This window comes from Mus pahari, chromosome 15 (assembly GCF_900095145.1).
Source record: "Mus pahari chromosome 15, PAHARI_EIJ_v1.1, whole genome shotgun sequence".
NCBI lineage: Eukaryota > Metazoa > Chordata > Mammalia > Rodentia > Muridae > Mus > Mus pahari.
Genome location: NC_034604.1, coordinates 18398381 through 18421467, shown reverse-complemented (window position 1 = coordinate 18421467; position 23087 = coordinate 18398381). Strand labels below are relative to the sequence as shown.

The 23087-nt window shown below is 38.5% G+C and overlaps 1 protein-coding gene across 5 annotated transcripts in view; it reads left to right on the top strand.

Annotated features, from left to right (window-relative positions):
* Positions 1–23087, top strand: part of Nol4 (nucleolar protein 4) — a 334364-nt gene that overhangs the window by 292324 nt on the left and 18953 nt on the right. For all 5 annotated transcript variants that reach the window (XM_029546960.1, XM_021214471.1, XM_021214469.2 and 2 more), the window contains one exon: positions 15224–15401. In XM_029546960.1, the coding sequence (XP_029402820.1) occupies positions 15224–15401 (178 nt within the window). The remainder of the gene's footprint in view (positions 1–15223; positions 15402–23087) is intronic.

The window sequence follows — 23087 nt, the reverse complement described above, 5'->3', positions numbered from 1 at the left end:
TTCACTGGGGACAGTGGTTGTTGGTCTTAAGCTGCTATACAGGACAGTGTTAATAAGTCTTCAGCTACCACACAGGACAACATCAGCCTTTGGCTACCAGACCCAGTTCTGAGAGATTTTCCTATAGAGAAAGAACCCTGCCATGGGGGGAGGGGAGTTTCCGTACTTTGATCAGGCAGTGCCTAGCAGTCAACTCAACACTTTGCACAGTTGATGCAGGGCCCTGGTGGCAGGTGAAGCATGGGACAGTGGTTAGATTTACCACAATCCAGTTGGAGTCTTTTTGCCCCATCTGTCTTCTTTGGAGACCTTATGGTTGCTCCAGGAGCTGGGATCTCTGTCGCAGTAAGGCCTTTTTCATTAAATAGATAAAATTTAAAATTGAAATTGATAATTTTCCACATTCAGAAGATCTCTGAAAAGGATTGAGGGCTATTAAGTATATTTGATTTTCAGTAAATTTTACTAGTTTTAATTACTTGTTCTAGGATTAACCTTGAAAACATGTACCCGAAGCTAAATAAAACTTGACCCTGTAATTGAATTACATTTGTAAAGAATCTGGTCATTTACAAGGTGACTGACTATTAACTTGCATGTCTTAACCATCTAACAGTTTACAGGTTGGTAGCTTTTATAAGATTAGGATTTGCATTTTTATCCTTGTTAGGTTTAGCTTTATAACAACAATTTTTTTTTTAATTTTTTTTGGACTGCAATTCTTTTAGTATGAAAATAAAACTTGAAATCATAATTATAGTCTACAGGGAGACTGGCAACTTTGGTTTCCTGGTCCTTTCATAGTGCAGCATTGCAAAATATCACTGTATGACCCAGTTTATAAAAATAGCTAAAGCTTAACGAAGCTATCCAAGGCGGGAAGTGGGCACCCATTCTCAAGTCAGCCTCCGTTAGCCTGCACAGGCTCTAGGTAAGCCATTCCACAGGCTCTTTGACAAACATCTTAGGTTATTATCTTTCTGTATCATAAAGCAGGAAAACCCCACTTTAATAATTGTGGCCCCAAGTTTAGTAGGCCCGCCACTACTCTGGGGGCTTAGTATTCCAGTGTAGCCTTGAGTCTTTCTCAGGGTGACACTTTAAGCATAAAAATCCATGTTTTGGGTTGACATACTTCAGTTAACAAAACAGTGAGAACTTCTGGGGTTAAAAATCAAGGTTAGCAATTTGAATATTTGCTCAGTACTTTATACATTGATGGATTGGGTCTTTGTTTTAAGATTACCTATGTAGCCTTTTAATTGACCTTGTGTTAAAAGTTTTAAGTCAACTTTTGTTACAAATTTTTAACTATGTCCACTAAATTTATAAATCCTGAGGTATATCATAGTAAAAGTTTTAGACAATTAAATGAAACCAATAAACTTCCCAACTTTTCAATGCAATAGAGTAGCATAAAATACCATTTCAACATTACCCATATCTAAAAGACATTGGAGTTCCTACTAAACTGAATCCAGTGACCAGAAAGATCAGAGATGAGGAGTTCTTAGTTTTGGCTATCAAAGCAACCATGGCAAGCTGCAGCCTTGAATTTGGGCTTGGGTGGACAGGAAGTACCAAGGGTGCACACCGGTGGCATACTGGTGTTGTGGGTTATGGGCATTGCCCCAACCTGGCACAATGGGAGTGGTAGCAGCTAGAGCTTGGTCTGTCATCCAAGTCCACCTGTAACTGTCACAGAAACACACACAGGAGATGGAGAAGGTAAAAATAAAACTAATACATAGAACTTGCTGCAGACAAGGAGAACAATACAAGACAGAGCAAAATAACAACCAAAACATGAACAATTGAGGTCATTCAGAGGTTCAGCAGCTTGATCAAAGAAATTTTCTTAACTATTAGAAAGCTTTTTTCGTTGTCTCTGAGTACAACCCAGACACACTGAGGTCCCACCAGAGTCTTCCCGTTGGGGTGTCCCCACCAGTTGCGTTAGGCCAATCCTTTCTGCGTCCCATCTCAACTCTGGGTATGCCTGCTATACCCTGCTGGTACTCCCAAGACCCTCATCCTTGCCCACTGTGTCATGGGATGTGCTTATGTTTCCTGAGCTCTGTGGTGCAGCCTAGGCATTGAAGTGCTGGGGCCTCTCTTGCCTCTCTTATTTTTCTCAGCCCCCAGTATCACCAAGACATCTCCAGGATCCCAAAGGCAGGTCAGCAAAAGAACTGGTGGCTCAGTCCAAACTCCTAATGAATCAGAAATGATCAGTGGTCCATGGGGCCTCTTCCTTTGCCCTTGATGGAGGAATTCAGGGCCTTATTAGACTCCTGCATCTCCTTATATTCCACAGATCCAGAGCCCACCGGTAACAGATGTCACAGAAAAACTTCAAAGCTTCTTTGACTTACCGGAGTAGGCCTCTATAAAAAAGAAAAAGGGTCCTTATGTTAGAGTCTTCCTTCCAATATATATAAAGGCTGTCGCCTTTCTATCCCTATCAGAAGAAAGTGAAGTAAAGACACTCCCACCCATGATAGCTTAAACCAGACTCCAATCCCCACAGTTTACATTTGTGCCCTTCCTATCATAGCAGATAACTTTAAACACATTATCTTCAATGACTGTTGCCCACTCCAGTCCTCAGATTCTGCCTTCGAACCAATCAGGGTTCTGTGGCCACTCTACCGGTCACCAACTACTTTATCTTCAAGGTCACAAATGAATTTTCCTTTCTAAAGTGGATGGTCTGAGCGATCATCTGTCCTGCGTTTGCAGGGATGTTTGGCGAGGTCTGTCATTTTTGGTTATCTAATACTCTCGACTGCCTTTGATTTGTAGAACAGAGTGTTTATGTCCTCCCAAGCTCAGACAACTCCTTCTGCACGTAGCACATCCTCTTTGCAACCTGGAGGTTTCCAAAATCTGGCCTTGTTCGTAGAATTTTTGTTTCTTCTCTAGTCTCATGACTTCAAATTTTATGCAGAGTGTGGGCCCACACTCATTCCCAGCAAGGCTTCTCTGTGAACTTCCAATCTGTGTGCCCAACTGTTGGCTATACTCCATTCTGGGTCAATATTGAGTGTACTGCATCTAGTGTATTCAGAGCAGATATCAACCCAGTGCAGTGTGTGATGGTCCTTTCTTTCCACACTGCTTCCTGATACAGGAGCAATATGGTTCCGGCTTGGGAATCTCTGCAGTTCTTGTTCCTTCTCAAGCACAACTCCCACCCTACACATCCTACCATCTGGCAAGAGCCCCAGCAAGCCTCACATGCAGCAGGGAAATGATCCAGGACAGGCAAAGAGTGAAACTTGAGATAGTACCACCTTTGCAGTCGCTGGGTCCTACCCTCCAGGGACTGACCTCCTGGCTTACTTTTCTTACACATTTAAACATAGTGGAACTTTCGGAGGAATGTGTCCATGTAACAATTCTCATAACACAGCTTCAGGGTTGGCTGCATCGAAACTTCCTTGCGAAGTAGAAAAGCATGTTTGATCTTTACAATAGGAATGAATTCGATTGGCTGATAAACAGAACTCAGGTCTTAGGGCCTAGAGGAAGGATCTGTGATAGCACAAGGAAAAACTGGTGGAGGAAATGATGTACATGGGCCTTTTTCACAGGGATGTATGTTTGATTCCCTGAGACAAAGCTCAGGATTAGTACCTAAACAATGCGCGGAATATTAGAGATTCACATTGAGGGTGGCTCCTAATAGAATAGCAGAGGACCACGAGGTTGATGGATTACATCACCCCAGCTTCCCAGATGAACCGGCATCATTCATTTCACTGAAGAAAATAGGCCTGTGTGATTGCTCCCTCCCTACAGTTATCCTCAGTGAATGCTTCCGACCACATTTTAAATTCCACAACCCTCTCTCCAACCCTCTGCACCTTAAAGTTAGTGCTGTTTGTCATTTATACTGTTGCCATTCCCTATGCACCTTTAATTATTTACTCTGCAGTGACCATCTGTATTCCTCATTAAGCCACACCTCAGAGAGCAGGGAGCTTTCCATGGTATTTAGCCATGACTCTGGAACTTTACTAAGCTGAATAAATGCAGAGTGGATGAAAGAATACCACTGTTCACTTTCTCTTTTCAGTCAAATAGTTCCTATCCCTTTGACTCCATTATAAGGTTTGGAAATCTCATGAACTTGGTGTTTCTCAGAAGGAAAGGCTGGCTCCGATTTCTCGTGTAGTATGGGGATAAGAAGACATTGTGTTTAAGTTTCTCTCTCTGGGACAAGGGTTCCTCGTCTGGATCTTAGATCCTGAACACACAGAATGAGAAGGCACTTGAGCTTTTTTCATCTTTTTAATCTTTTTTTTAAAGTCATAGCTTAGTTTTGGGTAACTCAGGGATGTTGTACATTTTAAGCTACAGAGCAGGTCAAAGCAGTTCTCTTCTTCTATACCAGCAGTTCTCAACTGTCCTGGTGCTGTGACCTGTTAACACAGTTTCTTATGTTGTGGTGACCCCAACCACAAAATTATTTTATTGCGACTGTAATTTTGCTAGTCATGAACCATCATGTACATGTTTGATGTGCAGGCTATCTGATATGAGACATTCAAAGGAGTTTCAGTCCACAGACTGAGAATCACTGCTCCCCTTGGCACTACAGTTTTGTGAATGCGACATGCTGGGTTGTATATTTTCATCTATCTCTAGGTATTCTCTATACATTCATAACTTTGGCTGCTTTGTTACTTCTCGATTACCAATCCTTAACTATTTGTGTATGGCTAACCTGTATCCCCTGCTGATGTGCAAGCTGACTAGAAGTAAATATCCCATCTGTGTTAGTCTCTGCATCTGCAGCCACAATGCCTTGCATTTTGTGTGGGTTCAACGTATACCAAGTAAGGATTTCATTTAATTATAGGTGTATTGTTCAGTGATGAAGTCAGTTCTTTATTTTGTGCAGTGTGCAGCAGGGAACACCTTTGACTTAGTGTAAATCTATAGCTTGAGTCCTGGTAAATTTATCCTATGCAGCTGCATGGTGTGGCAGTGGACTGGAATACAGCTACTCAGAAAATTGAGTCAGGAGGATAACAAATTCAAGACCTGCTTGGGCTGCACAGTTAGTTGGAAGGCCAGACTGGGAAACTTACTTAGACCCTTTCTACAAATTAAAAAGGAATTACAAAAAAAGAAGGTTGAATGTGTGGCTCTGTTCTAGACTGATCGCCTAGTATGCACAAAATAAGTTCAATTGCAAGATTATAAAAAATGACCGACTGGATGAAACCTTAAACTTCATCTTAAAGATATCAAAGTACAGTGTGTGTGAACCTGATCAGGTTCATAGTGATTATCTGCCTGAAGACAAAGTCAGGGAGTTTATCTGGATGGGACAAAATAATTCAGAGCAAGGCAAAAATAATTGCATCAGAAAATTTTGTTGCAAGGAAATTTAAATCTAAATTCTATCCTTGTATGGACCTAATGAACATAGAAAATACATTCAGAGGTCTTTGCATATGAATGGTAGAATATATTTCTATACAGCCTGGGCACAGGAAGACACACATGTATGCATGTTGAAGACATACCCGTGAAAGTACACACACTAGTGCCGATGGACTTCCTTTATGGCTTTGAATTCCATTTTTTTTTTTTTTACTTTTTTGACTCACAGATCTTAGAAATAAACTCTCTCTTGAACCCTCATTTCCAATTGCTTTGTCACTTGATCCAATTTTATTTTATTATTAGAGGTTATCACTGTCTGAAAAAAAATATGTACCTTACGTATTTCATTTCTTCCCCCATAATCAGGTCTTATGAGGGTAGGGATAGGACATGGCTCTGTAGAACAGAATACTGTATAGAGATAATGGTGCCATTGATCAAGTAAAAGAGTTCAGAGGCTGAACAAATTATGTCTGGGGACTTGAGAGAGTGAAAAGACGCATGTAACCTCAGACATAATGCCTGGCAGATAATCATGGGGTCATGGGTGGCTATGTCATGCAGGCAGCTCAAAATGTGGGCCTGAGCAAAGGTCTCCGTCATGGATTTGGATGTAGAGAAGCTTGCTATAAATCAGTAGATGCTAGTTAAAGCACAGATGCAGCATTGCAAGGGAATGACATAGAGTGGAAACTTCTAGAGAACCAAGGGGGGAAGGGAAAAAGTTGCTTACTATGCCGGGTTTCATACAGTGAAATGATCCTAAATCTTAAGGGAGCAAGAACTACAGCTTACCAAATTCAAGTAGTTTATAAACATGTATTGGTTTCATATATATGTATATAGAATTATAGCAATGAATTCCCCCAAACTACTAGCTTTCTGACTTGGATTTGTTGCAAATAGGATAAAACTATTAACTGTGCAACATAAAGATGAAGCATTATGATGCTAATAACGTTTGTCTTCTAATTATAATATTAAAACCAATGATGTTCTACAGTCATACCCAGTGTCCTAAGTCAGATGCATCATGTAACCAGGAAGTGGGCAAAGGAAACAATACTGTTAATATAGGAACACACCAAAGGGGACTGATCTGAGAACCCACCAAACAAACTCAGGCTTCAAGGGTGTGTATTAAATCCATCACCAGATCAGTTATTTTTAGATCATTTTGTAAGCAGCTTCTCATGCCACGATCCTTTTAAATTTTAATTCCACATTACTATAAAAATCATTATCCCTCAGTGATCCAGGCTCTGCCATATTGATGGCTTTCTAATTACCTTAGTTTGACTGCTTCATAATTAATATACTTCAAGTACCAAAAAATGGATGGGTGGTTTTTACACCCCGTTTAAATTATAATAATCTATAAGCTCTTTTTTTCCCAAATGTGTAGAAATTAAGATCTCAGTTCCATAGCTCTTTCAAAATGCACAGTCCCCATGGAAGTATGTTTACTGTATGATTGAACAGAGTGTTCATCAAAGGTAGCTGTGAATCAATTATGTAGATCAACATTGCGAGGGGATTGTTTTCATTCTGCTTACTCAACCATGCTGGCACACCTGTCTCTAATTTTGAAACTATCAATGATTGCTTTACAGCACCAGTGCTCAAATAACATCATTAGTTGGGATTTCTCACCTTTTCGGGAGAAAACAAAACATAAGAAAAATGAACATTTTTCTACCATCTCTGGGGTTTTTATTTTTTAAAATTTCTGTTCCCTGAATGAGTTTAATTTTCTTGTCAGTAGTAAGAATTCCCAGCATCACACTACGCAACTACTAGGATAAATCATTCATATCTGAGAGATACCTTTACTGTCCTGAGCCATCTCACTGGCCCCAAAATTTGTTTTCAATGAATAAAGTCAAACTTCAGATAAAATGATGTCTTCATAGATAACTTGAAGATTTCATAATGGACCGTTCAATAAAGAAGAAGGAAGACAGACTGTGTTATTAGGAGAAATCTCCTCTTATTCCCAAACTATACTGAAGATTAATGTTAAAAGTATCCGGTATTACAGAAAGATTTTCTGTGATGAGAAATTCTGCTCAAAACTACTGGCTAAGTGACTTGCAATATTATTTTGGAAGCTCAAAGGAATTGCCTTTAAAGTCTTTTGCCAAAATAAGGAGTGCTATCCTATGGAATATTCATTTAAGCACAGGCACTTTTGATCAATCACTAAAGAGCAAATTGGCACATTTAAATTGAAAGCTGATAACAAGTTTCATGTGCTTGAAGAAGGGGATTTCTACTTATTGGTGACTACCCACCATGCTTCTTTCTTTCGACTGTCAGGTATCTACTATAATTTGGTGCTAATGTATTTATTTTGTATTTTTGAGGTCAATGAATTTTAAACATTTGCTTCACATGCACACACACATATACAGATGAGAGGCCAAACCTATTCCATCTTGGAACTGGCCTCCATCTTAAAAGGAAAAAAAAAAAAAAAGGCCTGAAAACTTGGCCCACAGCTAAACCCAAGCTGCACCCAAGTACCAGGAAGGACCCCATGACTTGTCCTTGGCCAGTTTTATTCTCTAGTTACTTCCTAGCAACAGTTAATCAAAGATTAGTCTGATTGTTTCAGATCTACTTTCAGACCATCTATGATTGTATAGTCTTGCTTCAGAGCACCCACCTGTTGGCTTATAGTAGACATTTAGTTAGATGCTTGGCAGTCTACACACCCACTCCTCACCCTCTCCCTTGCTTGCCATTATCTGTAAAACCTTATCCCGATGAGATTTCAGGACTGCTTCACCAAACCATCCTGTGGGTCAGCACTAAGCCCAAACTCAAGTTTGTAATAAAGAGACCCTAATGTGATTACATGGGCAACAGCTCCCTGGTGGTCTTTTGGGTCCTGGCACCACAAACACGATTTTTTTATTTTTATTTTTTAAAAAAAATTTTATTAGATATTTTCTTTATTTACATTTCAAATGCTATCCCGAAAGTTCCCTATACCCTCCCCCAGCCTCTGCTCCCCTACCCACCCACTCCCACTTCTTGGCCCTGGCATTCCCCTGTGCTGGGTCATATAAAAATGCTATTATTTTGCAATTTTTATTCTTACATCTTTGTGTATTTTCTATGGGTATATCACTTACCTAAGAAGCAGAATGAATTCTTAACTACGTGATCTACATGTTAGACACTATATAATTTTAATAAGCATACAAAGTAACAAGATTCCATATGGTATTTTTGTGCAAGCTTAATTTGGATCTACTTCCTCCTGCCTCTCCTCATTTTCTTGGCCCCTTCCCAGCTGTACTATTCTCTCTCCAGTACAACTTTTTCCATGTTCATGAGGGTTAATATCTAGTATATGTAAAGAACTGAAAAAAAAAAAAAACAACTAAAATACAAAATTACCATTCGACAAATTGGCCAACCAACTAAAACAGTTTGCAAAAAGAGGAATACTATACCTGATAAACAGCTTTAAGTATGTTCAGCATACTTGGGCATTAGGGAAATGGAAATTAAAAATTCTTTAATATTCCATCCCAACCCAGTCAGAATGGCTATCATCAAGGAACCATCATTGTTATTTTATTTGGGAAATATTAAGTATATACATTCAGAGAATACAATTGTTGGTTTATATACCTGCACAGTAAAACATGATTCAGCCTTGCTATTGAGTATAGCCAGAGCCTCACTTCCCTATCATTTATTATGACAAGGTAATTGGAATTTAATTACTTGGAAGTAGAAAATACATTGACTCTCATCACCATGCCATAAGATGTATCTCAAAATTGACTCCTCCTACTTGCATTCTTAGACCCCTGATTGACAGCTTCCTGTTCCTTCCCTTCTCAGCCCTCATTTGTGACTGCATTGCTACCTCCATTCTATCACCGAAGCTTTGTTAGTTCCCAGTTATGGGACAGACTTTATTGCACATGAAATCATGTACGTTGGTGTGTTTACACACCTCTACAAAGAAGTTGTCAGACAAACAAACAAACCTCAAAGGGTTTGGTGACTCTCTGGCAGTAGCTATTCTCCTAAGAGTTTGTTTTTTGAAATCAGAAATAAATATATTTGAAGCTTATCATTGAATGACCTGGAATCAATCAATATGTGGCTTTTAGTAGTGTCTGTCTATGTCTTGGGGAGAATTTTTGTACTGCTGACATCTTAACCATTTTTAGCTCTCAAGTTGAGAATGTAATATGGGACCCGGCTGAGTGCATGTTGGAAATCTGAGCATTGGAATACATGAGCCAGGGTGCAAGGTCATAAGGTCATTTGATGACTGAGTTGATGTCATCAAATGTCTGCTCCCATTACCCCCAAATATGGTTAGGCACTTACAGGGCAGATGTTTTCTTGTTGGTTGAAGAGCATTTTCAATGGAGGTCTGGTTCTCTCTGACCCTCCCTCAATGTTCTCGGAAACTCTTAGCATGCTGCTTATTTCTAGAATGCTCTCAAATGGGGCAGAGAAGCTTTTAGAAGGTAGAGATGTTTTCAGCAGCTGGTACATGGACTACATTGCACTCACTAACCCCATTTGCACTCATAAAGCAAGGAGGGGATTTAAAATATGTATCTTAAATAAAAATGTTCTATCATATAAACTACAGAGAACATGTAAGGACAGTAGATATCTTCAATCAGCATACAGAAAATTGGGGCAAATTGAAACCTGCACTGTGTCTGCAGGTTTACTGTTCTGTAGCAGAAAGATCATTTGTGGCTCTGTTCAAGGTTCTACCGCTTGAAAAGGTAAATTGATAATGCCTGCTCTTTACATACCCCATGCTTTTCTGAGAATGAGAATCCATGTTCTAGGAGGTGTGTTTTGCAAACTTCTTGGTACTGTAAAGATAACAGTGGCATGCAAACACAGACAGGGTCTGAGCACTGCTGACAATTTAACTGGTATTTTCTGCTCATTTTTATAATCAACATAGTCATGAAAATAAAGAATGTTCAATAAATGCAGATGCCATGAAATCTAAGAACAAAATTCCTCTTGAGAGAAGATGTCAACCTAGTGTTACCTTTTCAAGGTCATTTATATTAAACAACAACAACAACAACAAAATATTGTTTTGTCCCTTCAGGGGAATAAATTAACTTTCAGTTAGATAATTTGTCTGTGAATGGTTTTGAGTGAAAATTTCCTTATGTGCCTGAGGGCCTTAGGATTCTATCTGTGTGGTCCATCAGGGAACCGGACAACAACTACAACTTCAGACTTCAGTTTCTGGGGGATGAAACACAAAAGTAAAGTCCCCTCTTGTAACTCACCCCAGACTTGCCTTCCATGTAAAAGCAATTTCCCATCTTCATATAAGCCCATTTTACACATGAAATGCAAATGTGCATACATCTTGAAGGTAGGGAGGAAGATACAAAAGGATAGGCTTGAGTCTAGTTATAAATGCAAACAAAAATACTTCTTTAATTTCTTGAATATTTGTATCAAAGAAATTGTGTGTGGGGGGCTGTATGATATATGATGTGTGTGTGAATTGTCTAGTCCATTTCTTGTAGTCATTCAATTGTTGATCCTTATTTTAATGCATTATAAATTTTGAAATAGTTCAAATAAAAAGAGGGTCAGTTATTTTTCTTGTTAATTAAATATATTTGTGTAGATATGAAGCTTTGTAGCATATTAAAATGGCTCCTTTTCAAAAACAACCTTCATAGGTACTCTGGGGGTGAACTGTTAGTTATGAAAATGTTGAGCACTCATTACTAAAATATTAATTACTGGAAGTTGATGACAAAGGTAAAAATGTGACTTCAGGGCATATGTACCTCTTACTGTCATTAAAATCATCTCTCTTTGAAAATGATTATCATCCAAGAAAAAAAACATGAATTAACGCTCATTAAACTTTTGTCCAAAAGACACTGCAGAACATATTTTATTGGCAGACTTGTGTGTTTTATTTCTCTATGTATAGTGGACTGCCAAAACATTAATAATGCAAATCTTTGTTTGAATACAAATAACCCCTACAAAGTTGGCTTTGATTATTAATGGAATTAATTATCTTCCTCCCCAGTGCAGCTACAGCAGTTTGGAACAGCAGTTAATAAAGAAAGTCAAATTTTAAAATAGCACACTTAATAATCCAAATTAATTCTACCATGCAAAAAATACATAAAAAACACTTTGGTAATAATGTTTCCTCTTTTGCATAACAAGGTGTTCTTCTGTGAGAGCATCCTCCTTTCACTTTCAAACAGGACATGAGTACTTCAGAAGAGTGCCACCTTACTAAAACGAGAAACTTAGATTATTTACCCTGTTTGAATAGTAGAATTGAAACTAGCCCTTCACAAGTACCCCAAGAAAAGAGAATATTCTGACGTCTTGTCTTTTGAGAGTTCAAGACATTTGTCTTTATAGAAAGAGTATCTTTATAGCTAAGTCATTTCCATGAACACTTTGGGTGTAGTCAATTGGTGAGTTCAGTGTGAAATAAAGCAGAGCTATTAATCTGGCTACAGAGAAAGAATGGGACATGTGCCAGTGTACCATACCTCAGGGCGATTCTTAGATGTTTTCCCTAAAAACCATACAGATTCCGTAGAGACTAGTTTAAAAAAAATACTTTTATAGGAAAAAGGGTGTATGCTTGAAAAATTAATCTGAGTGTATCACTAGCTGTGTCACTACAATGAAACCCCAGAGGTAATTATAAGTCTATTTACCTCACTCTTTGGGTAAAGATGTCAGCATGAAAACAAGTACTTACGTTGCTTTGTGTTTATGACCAGATTCGTTGGATTGCAAGAGCTGAGAGAACAGGGCAGAGCAAGCTCATGTACATCCTGAACCATGAAGTAGAGTAGCAAGGGGGTACCCACAGTCTTGAGAGAGACCTGTCCCCAGTGAGACTGTAGGACCTGCCACGAGTTAGGCACGCCTAAAGCTTCCGCCTGTTCCCAGTAACCTCACCAACGGAACCAGATTTCTGATTCGTTGGCTTTTGTGAGAATTCAACCACCAACTCTCTCAGCATGTGGACATCACAGATCCATCTATTCACCATTCGGTGGGCTGTAGTCAGCTCACACTAAGGGGATTTGTGCCATACCTATGTTAATATGGAGGAATTAATATAAACAGGTTGAGTATGTGTAATCTGAATTGCCTGAGACCAGAGTGGATCTGACTTTACAGTATTTGGTACTTTTTTTTTTTTAATACTTACATAGAATATTGGTTAAATGTCCAGTATCTGAAGGGAATTTTTAAAAATCCTAAATCTAAAATGATTAAGCTCCCCTTCACAAAATAAAAATGTTAGCACTCAATTTCGGATTTTAAGGCATATATTTTTTAAATCATCTAGATGGTACATAAATAGAACCTATGCCCACACAAACATGTTGGCACACTTACACAGGAGACTGTTCGAGTGGAGAAACTGATGAGTCACGTCTGAGATACCCCGGCTCTCACTTCTTTCCATCTTCACCATCAAATCCAGTATGCTCCCATGGGAACTGCATTCGACTAACATTGATTTATTAACAACTCTTCCTCACAATAGCCCTGACTGATTAGCCTGATTACCTGAGACGAGCTTGCTCGTTATTTCCTACATACCAAAGGGCAACAGATTTCCAGAAATAACCATCTTCAATGTTCCAGATTATTTAAGCTCACTTATTATGGTAATACGAAAATTCATCTTAAGTACAAAACAAAAAATAACATTTTTGTTAAAGCAAATAGTAATATATTTAAAAGTTTCAGTTACCAGTGGGTCTCATGACCCCATATTCTTTTCTATAGAGTCTGAAACCCTTCTTCTTTGGGTGCCTTTTCGTTGGCAATACAATAAAATTAGTAAACTAGTACAGCCAACTGGAGAGTCAGGAGAGTTGAGCTGGTGGCGGCAGCGGCAGCAGCAGCAGCAAACCCTAATTCAATCTTGGTCTTCGCTTGACTCCATGGGCAACTTCTCCCAGGAAAATGTTGTAAAAGGCAATATGCCCTCCCAGGGGTTCTGTGATTCAAATGGCAAGCTTTGAATTTACAACCCAACATTCTAGTTGTACACTGAGTTAGATCAGCTCGTTTGCATTAGACAAATTTCAGAAACATCAGTTTTGATACTTTAATTACATCAAAATTTAAATTTGTTATACAATATTTTCTTTTCCATTTTTTTCTTATTTTACACTGAATGTAAGTCATTGGTATTATGGTACCATTTAGATTGGGAAGTTTCAGGTTCTCTTTATAACCTCACTGGAAATAAAGATGATCATGTGTCCCCATCCATGACAGAGTATAACTGAGCCATTTGAGCTAAGCACATCATCCTAACAAGCACAAAATCATACCAAGTTTTCATCATGTAAAAAATAAGAATATCACTACAACATGTGGCTGGGCCATAGAGAAACCTTATTTCATGTTTCTCCTGTATCATCCAAGGATAAATCTGGCAGATACGTGGTCTGCTTTATTCTAATTTGACATCATGCAAAACAGTGATGGTTGTAAAAAATAACTCACTCCTAAAATTTATTAAAAATATATTTATAGAAATATTTCTTGTTGAAAATGAAAGAAGTCTAGGGATATGGCTTGGTGGTAAAGGTCTTGCCTTGCTTACAGAAGTTCATCCCCAACATGGAAGAGTGAAGAGCAGGATAAAGTCAGAGGAAATATAAAAATTGTAAAAAGCCAGGAGAATTAAATTATCTGTGTCACATATATTTTAGACTTCATGAACTTATAGCTAAGAAGAAATACAATCTATTTTGTTATTAAAAATAAGGCATTTATTGCAAGCTTAATTTTTAATTCCATTACATCATTTTTCAGTGGGGCAAAGGTAGTTTCATGGACAATGTTGACTGTGTAAACTCACCTAAATGACCTGGGTGTGTGTTAAGGTCCTTCAGGCTCCTGTAATGCTGGCAGCAAACTTAGCATAGAGTTAATTCATAGTACAATTTTCTGATGTTTTAAACATAAAGGGAGAACGGGGAAGTGGAAGAAATGGGGGAAAGGAAGAGATATAAGGAGGGCTCAGGGGGAAGCAGGGAGTGTGCAAACTAAAACTCAAAGTCTGTCAAGGTGTTTTCTTGTCTCTCCCTGTTATCACTCTCTGTGTATTTTTAGTCTGTTTATTGCTTGTTTGTTTTCTATTTTTATTTTTTTATTTATTTTTATTTTTTCTCACCCCCTGCCCACCCCAGTCACACTTTTGCAGGAACGAACTATTAACCAAAGATCCTAGGTCCATGTCCCCACTTGTCTACAGAATGAAACCCTGCTGCCCCAACCTGGCTCCACAGAGGTGGGAGGAGCATTGTTCTTCACCATTCTGTCTTTCAATTCCCAGTTGCCTCTTATGAATGAAACCACACAGTATTGCTTACCAAGTGTCCTTAGGCTTCATCAGTGTTATAGTACCCATGAGGGGTCCTGCTCCAAGGGTAAACAGGTTTCCACTATGCATTTGTTTTCTCTGTCCACTCACTTGCCAGCGATCCTTTAGGTGGTTTGAAGCAATCTCTATTATTTTAAACTTAGTTGGAAATTTTCATTTTAAAAAATGTACAGCCTGCCCATATTGTTGTCTTGCTTTATTATTATTATTATTATTATTATTATTATTATTATTATTATTATTTATATTAGCTTTTAGAAAAGCTGAAGAAAATATGCTCATGAGCTTAATGTTCACTGTATGGAAGTTTCTTAGCCAGAGCGACCGTGTGACTGCCATTGAGAGTGTACAGAGAGAAGCAGCGCAAAGATGTCACAATGATGGGATGCTGTCTTGTTGCAGGATGAAGCTGCTCCTGCTGACAAACAGTGCAAGCCGGAGGCAGCCCAGGCCACCTACTCAACCTCTGCTGTTCCAGGCTCCCAGGAGGTATTGTACATCAATGGCAATGGAACCTACAGTTACCATAGTTACCGAGGGCTAGGAGGGCTGCTAAGCCTGGATGACACTTCTAGTAGCGGTGAGTCTTTATCACAGCTTGCATGTTGTGCGTTCACTTGGGGCTGGTATATTCTCTAAACCTGAAAGAAGAAAAAGGATAAAGTGGTATAAGCATGAGCCAGTGACAGTGGGGTTAGAATGATGCTATTTGAAAACACAATGTTTGCCTCCCCTCCTGGATAGCTCACTCTGTTGCCACAGCTTCTGTGAGCGGCAGCAACATGATGCAATTGAATGATTGCTGTTTCGTATTAGAAAGAAATTTCAGGTAGAATAGGAGCAATTCTTTCCCCCAAGTAGTAATTCATTCTGCCCCTGGTGTTGTAAGAGTGATTTGTCAATGGTTTGTCAAGAATCATGCTCTGGTTTCTTAATGTTCACTGGGGTTTGAAAGCTGGAGAATTTGAGGCAATGGGAACTTTATGGAATGTACATTGCTTTCACTGAAGACACGTGAATGGAAACAAATCAGAAGCCATCATGCCTCCACAGCCAATAAGGTTAACATCAGTAATGCTCTGTCCATGGATGCATTAGATTGATGCCTAGAGCTGGCTTGTATTTGCCCATGTTTTAGGAATTTCCTAGTTTATATGTCACAACATCTCAAATGAATCAGATATTTAAATGTTTGTATAGAATCATTTATATCTTAAGAAATGTATATATGCAGACAAGTTACTATACCTATTGTAAAAATATTTCTTAACTATACATAAAGTACAGGTATGAATAAATTAATATTGTACTCTCTCTTTTTATATGATAAAAATACCCATAAATATAAAGACAAGTGACAAATTGAAAATTATTAATTATTTATACTGAAAAAGTAAATCAATAATACATCATTTAAAATTAAATAGGTAATACACCTAGCTTTATATTACACAATTAATTTTTTTTTTAAAAAAGAAGGTAGGATAGGGAAAAGTTAGTCCAGTGATGGTTAACATGCACAGAACCCCAGTTTCTATTCTCAGTCTGTCCATCTCTTCAGGACAATGCTCTCTAAGCCATACAGGTTGGTGGGAATGTCACATATGGGGCTGAGTCCTCAAATGTCCCTTTTTCTTTGTATCCCTGAAGTCTTAGGTCTCAGCATTCACCAGTGTTGATGGCAGAGAGAGAGAGAGAAAGAGAGAGAGAGAGAGAGAGAGAGAGAGAGAGAGAGAGAGAGAGAGAGAAGAGAGAAGAGAGAAGAGGAAGAAGAGAGATCTGACCAAGGCTGAGAGTTACTTTGCATATCTTCTCGATGGCTTCACACTGCTTCTTTTATCATTTAAGACATGGTTCTTTTATATTTATTAATGTTTCTTCTCTGAATGCTGACTATGCCAAATATTAGTTATTTCTATAATATCTGCAAGAGAAAATGGTAGCTCAGATTCTGTTAGTGGTGCAAATTAAAATAAATAGAAGTGAACAATACTTCAGTATGTGAATGACCTGTGAAACAAAAACAAAATGAGGTGGCTGGCCTCTCTTCCCATGCAATCAGAATTATTTCCCTTTGCTCCTAAATATAAATGGTTTTGTAGGGCCATACAACTAGAAAATGTTAGGTCTCTTATTTTTAATTAAGAGTTTCAAGACATGAATGATAGAGGAGCAGAACATGGGCTCTGCCTTGCCCACTGTGCTCCCAGACTTCATAATCCATCCTGTACTATGATGTATGTCTGACTTTGGAAGTTGTTATTAAAAATACAGAGAGATCCTGGTAGGAGAAATGCACTGTATACAAAGACAGAAAAGGAAACAAACTTAGATAGGATATCAAAGATGTTGGTGGTGGTGTTGATGTTGTAGCTGCCGTTGGTTTGAGAAGAAAAGAGACACATTTGGATGCTAATCTTTACCATAAAACATTAGCTGGAAATCCTTTCCTATATTTAAACTGATTCTTAAAAGAAGAAGCAAAGTTGTCTCTCAAATTAAAGCAAAGAAAATGAGTCAAGTCAGACCAAATCAGGCAACCAGTGAATTTTCTTTTGTGTTCCTTTAACTTGTCAAAGATAAAAACAACATCATCTTACACTCCTTCCTTAGCTCCAAGCTGCCTGTGTTTCTTTCACCTGATTTTTCCTCTCTAATGCCATCTGTTGTTCATCCTCAAAGTTTATTACTTAGTACTCCCAGGTGTAGCCATAAACCCTTAGAAAACTCCTGAATTTATTCTGTGAAACATATATGACAGTGAATGTGAAAACACACACACACACACACACACACACACACACACACACACACCCCACATACCACATACCAAATACCACATACACAGTTTGCTTTCCATTCCTCAGCCATTGGTGATGTTCAAAAGCCATGTCAGAATTCTAGAACAGATGTTAAGTATGTGGCTGTATATTTAGCAGGAATGCAACTTGTATAAGTTTATAGTTTTTAGGGTGAATGTGGTAATATTATAGTGAGATGTACTTAGTTTGATATTCTTTGAACCCCCTCCCCCAAGCCTCCACTTTCATAGAATGACAGAGGCTGAAAGGAGCTGGGGAATCCTTTATCAGCAATCTCTCCCTACAGACATCTCTCAGACTTTTTTTTTTTTTAATAAAAATGCTTCTGCCAGCCACTTATGTCAACCAATGCATCAGAATGAAGACAGACTTTATAAAGTCTGGGAGCAGAGTGGACTAGCCCCTAATTTCTGTTCTCTATCATCTGTGGTACATTGAGTTTCATGTTGTGGATCACCCCTCCATATTTGCTTTTTGAAGTCTACAAAATAAGACGGAGGCATAGGCAATTAGTGGCATGTAGATCTGAGACTACTTAACTCATATATCCTTACATTTTTGTATGATAGGACGAAGGTCACTTAAATACACCATAACTTCCATGCCTTGCAGACTTTAGACTGCTGCTGACAACGCAAAGTAGGATTAACCTACTGGTTAACCTACTATGGTTTGCAACATTATGAAAATGAGATGAATTTCTTTGAGCTAGGGCTTTGGACCTAGTGTGACAATAATAAAACGACTTAAAAAGTAACCTGGGCAAAGAGCCCCTTTACACTTAGATGAAAGCGAATCTATCCAGAGTAGGACTTCGGCACCCACTAATGGTGGCAGTCAGTGGAAATATTAACTCCATACAATAAAAGGACTCAGAATAGCTTTTCATTCTCAAGAATCTAGAATTCTTTTTACTCCTGTCTTGGTTTTATTCATTTTTTCTAAGTACAGAAAGATGGCTAGGTTAACTGGGTACACAATTTCATTTGTTTGGGGACTCTCTCTTTAAGTCACATGAATCTAAACTATTCTGATCTAATACTTCATTATCTGTTATTCCTTTCATAACATATTTGGAGTGATGGAGAAAGAAGCTATATGAATATGCACAAATCTTGAGAGCTAAAAAGAACATAGAAGAAAATTAGCATAGAATTAGATGCCAGCATCATAGCTAATGGTAGATAACTGGCAGGAGAAATTTGAGAATTCTTGGCTTGGGGCTATTTAGTTAGACTAAGGGTTAGATTAAGGGTATGTCTGATTTAGTTTGTAAGGCAAGTGACGACATTCAGAAGTCACACAATTAGCTGGAGAAACCAGAGTGTTCTGCAAGCTGACAGAGAAACAACCAAACAAAACCAGACACTATGGACCAGAGGACAAAAGATGTTTCCAGAACTGTCTGAAATCATATTGTAAGGCACATGAACCCTGCAAATTATACCATGTCCTAGAACACAAGCACGTATTTTTAAAAAGGATGTATTTTGACTCTCTTTATATTTAGTGTAACATATTTTGGGTTTTCTCTGTTCCAATAAATGTAAGTTTAACAAAAGCAGATTCAATAAGACACAGCTTGCTTACCTTAAGAAATGTGTAGCTCTCCCAAAAGTTCCCTATACCCCCCCCCCCGCCCGTGCTCCCCTACCCACCCACTCCCACTTCTTGGCCTTGGCCTTCCCTTGTGCTGGGTCATATAAAGTTTGCAAGACCAAGGGGCCTCTCTTCCCAATGATGGCCGATTAGGTCATCTTCTGCTACATATGCAGCTAGAGACACGAGCTCAGGGGGTACTGGTTAGTTCATATTGTTGTTGCACCTACAGGGTTGCAGCCCCCTTCAGCTCCTTGGGTGCTTTCTCTAGCTCCTCCATTGGGGATAGCATTTGAAATGTAAATAAAGAAAATATCAAATAAAAAATAATAATAATAAAATGAGAATTATTTGTAAAGAACACTAGGCACAAAGTTACATGAATATGGAGTAAGGATTATAACCCAAATCCTAAAATAATAAAATAATTAAGAATGCTCCATAAAATCAACTTTAGTGAGAGGGGAGGTGAAAAAGTTCTAAGTTAAACTCTGCATCACTATGAAAATAATCAATAAAATAGAAACACAGTGAGTAGAATGATAGAAAATATTTGTAAGCTGTACATTTGCTGTTCAATAAGAGATTATCATCTATACTTTTTATAGCTCAACAACAAAATTTATGGAACAAGTCCAATTAACAATGAATAAAAATATCTGAGATGATATTTTTCCAATCAATACTTGTAAATGACAATAGGTGTATATATTTTGTTGCCTATTTGATTTAATTAATGTTTTTATGTTTTAAACTATATTAATATTTAATAAAATATCTTCATTGCTTATTAAAAAAAGAAATGTGTAGCTCAAAACACATAAATAAGAACTGTCTCTTGTGGTTTGGGGAGATGAGACCGGGTTTCAGCTCCCAGTCACCCTCATCAGGCAGCTCACAACCTCTTGTCATTTCTGTTCCAGAGCACCCAATGCTCCCCTCTGGACTCTGTGGAAACACTGTGCCCTCACCCGAAATAACAAAATCAATGTTTTTAAGACAGCCTTTGCTTTTATTTAAATGTCAAAGCACTTTCAATCCTACCTTCTTTATTTCTTCATTAGCTCACTGAACACTATCTTCCCCTAAATACCTGTGCTATCTGAGAAAGCACAGACTCTTTCTAGCCAGGAGTCCACTCCTCCAAGTAATGTCACTTACGTGTCAAGTAGCTAAGCACTGGCTTAGTTGGAACCATTATTATCAAATAGAATTTCTGATGTCAACATTAAAGAGGTACAGAGTCAGTCATTTGTATATTTTGGATGCCAGGTGTGAGTAGGTCATCTGACATGAAAGCAAACAAGGTTGGAGATGCAAGTCTGTGGTAGACCATGTGCTTAGCATACACAATTCCCTGGGTTTGATCCAGCCCAACAAACAACAAAAGGCAAAAGAATGAGTCAAAAGAAAACACCATGGAAGGAGGAAGAGCGCAGTGGGTTCATCGACGAGTAGGTCTAGCTGGTTGTTGTAGTTTTATAAACTTCTGTTTCATTTTGACTATAATGGCAACTGGGAAATCTGTCCTACATGGGAGACTTCATAGCAGGGAGAGAGCCTGTCTGTGCCCAGTGCCAGAGTGCCCTTCAAAGCTTTCAGTAGCCAACCCACCATTTGTTTTGAGCTGGCAACGGCCTGCACCCAGCAATCCAGATTTTCAAATTGGAGTATTATCAAAATGACAGCAGTTACAATTTGTATAAAGAATGTATTCAAATTAAGCAAATGAAAGAAGCAAGAAGTAGCCTGTCTCCTGTCATTATCCCTTCCGTTGACATGGGACATTGTGTCAGGAAGCTCACAGCGCATCATCTACAGAAGGCTATTGTGGTTCTCTGCAGTTCCCCATTGGACCCCGAAGCTGAAATTATGTGCAAAAGGCATCATTTGTTTTTGGCTGTTTCCTCTCTACACACTCCATGGGGTGCAGACTTTTCATTCTTTTTTTCAACTCTGATATAAAGTAGGCTGATATACAGACCAAAATCTAACAGAATCAAATTGTGGTAATAATGAGCCTTAATAACTAACATTTGTATGGTGATTTCTAGTCTGCCTGAATTTCTGGATTTGGTATCTTCCTTCTTTTGTCGTGACATGAATTTATGGGATTTCCATTTTATATATTCTCTTGGCTAAAATCTGTCACTGCATCTACAACAGATACCATTGACCATAGGCCTAACTGGAGCTAGTCAGTGTAGTAATATAAGACTGAAGTCTTATTTCTTATGTGCACCTTTTGAATCTAGAACCTTAACCCCCTCAGCTATTATAGCTATTACAGTTTTTATGGAAAATATTCAAAGGACTCTTTCCATTCACCCACCCACTAAACACCTCACCAACAGTTTTTCCTCAGTTCACTAAAGCAAGCTCTCACTTACCGTAATTGCTAGATTAGTTTGCCCCTAATTTCACCAATTAGCAAAGCTAAGATGGTTTTTAGCATTTATTTTCCAGGATTTTATGAGCATATTTGAAAACCCCTCACCCAATGATTAAAGCTTTGAGTTGTCCATGGCCTTGATACCCAGGACAGATGTTCACATCACCTTGGGTCCTTATAGCATTCTTTGCCTCCTGCCTTTTTAGGGTTTACTTTTAAATTTTCCACCTATTTTTTTCCATACTGCAATTTAATCTCCCTTCCCTCTTCTTCCCTTCATCCCTTAAGTATCTTGTTTTACATGTTCATTAACTGTTACTATTTCTTCTGCAATGTCTGTATTATAATCTTTGCCCATGAGCCTCTGATTTTATACCTAATTTTTGACCAGATGATATGATCTAGACATCCCAAGAAATCTTAAATTAATCATTCAAACATGACTTCTTCCTCCCCATATGTTCTATAAAATATGCCTATCTGTTTGGGATACAAATAGCTTCCCCTGTACCTAACTAATGTTGGCCCTGTTAGATTCCTTGAAACACCTATGCTACTTCCCCAATCACTTTCCAGCTCAGTTTTCTTCCTTTATGTTCCCATAAAGATTTATTGCATCTCCACCCACTTGCTATGCACATTTTTTATGGAGAATAAGCATAGCTTAAAGATGCACAAGATGTCTTGTCCCTGGCTCCCATATGGCTAGGGTCAGTAAATAAGATGGTTCCTGTTTGGACTCCGTGGATATTAAATGGATATACACATCATGAATACATATGTAAAAAGAATTTCCCCATGAAACGTTGTGCCTCTTGGGACAACTTTTTTTCCTTGTTCTTCTCTTTTTGTATGTGTATGTGTGAGTTGTATATGTGTTGGTGTTTGTTAGGTGTCGGTGAACATTTGAACATGGAGGACAGAGGACAAGTTAGGGTGTCATTCTCTAGATTTGGAATTAGTGACTTTTCTGCAGCTGTGACAAAACACCATGACAGAAGGATGTTTTATTTGGGCTTACAGTTCCAAGGGGATAGGAGTCCATCACTATTGAGATAGAAAAGCATGGCGGCAGGCAGGCATGGTGGCTGGAGAACAAAGCGGATAAACATACCTTAAAACTGCAAGGAGGAGGAATGAACTAGGAATGGTGCACAGCTTTTGAAACCTCAAATTGACCACAGTAACATACCACCTCCAGCAAGACAATACATGCTAAACCCACACAATCTTGCCACCATCTGTGGACCAAGTATTCAAATGCCAAAGGATGTGGGGGCATTTCATTCAAACAACCACAGGTTCTATTCACCTTTTTGTTTTTTTTTATAATCATAATTCTCACATTGGCCTGCAACTCAACAAGTAGAAAGTAGGCTGGGTTTGGTGACTATCAGGCCCCAGGGATTCGACTATACTCATAGTCTACCACATCTGGAAATTTTTATGTATG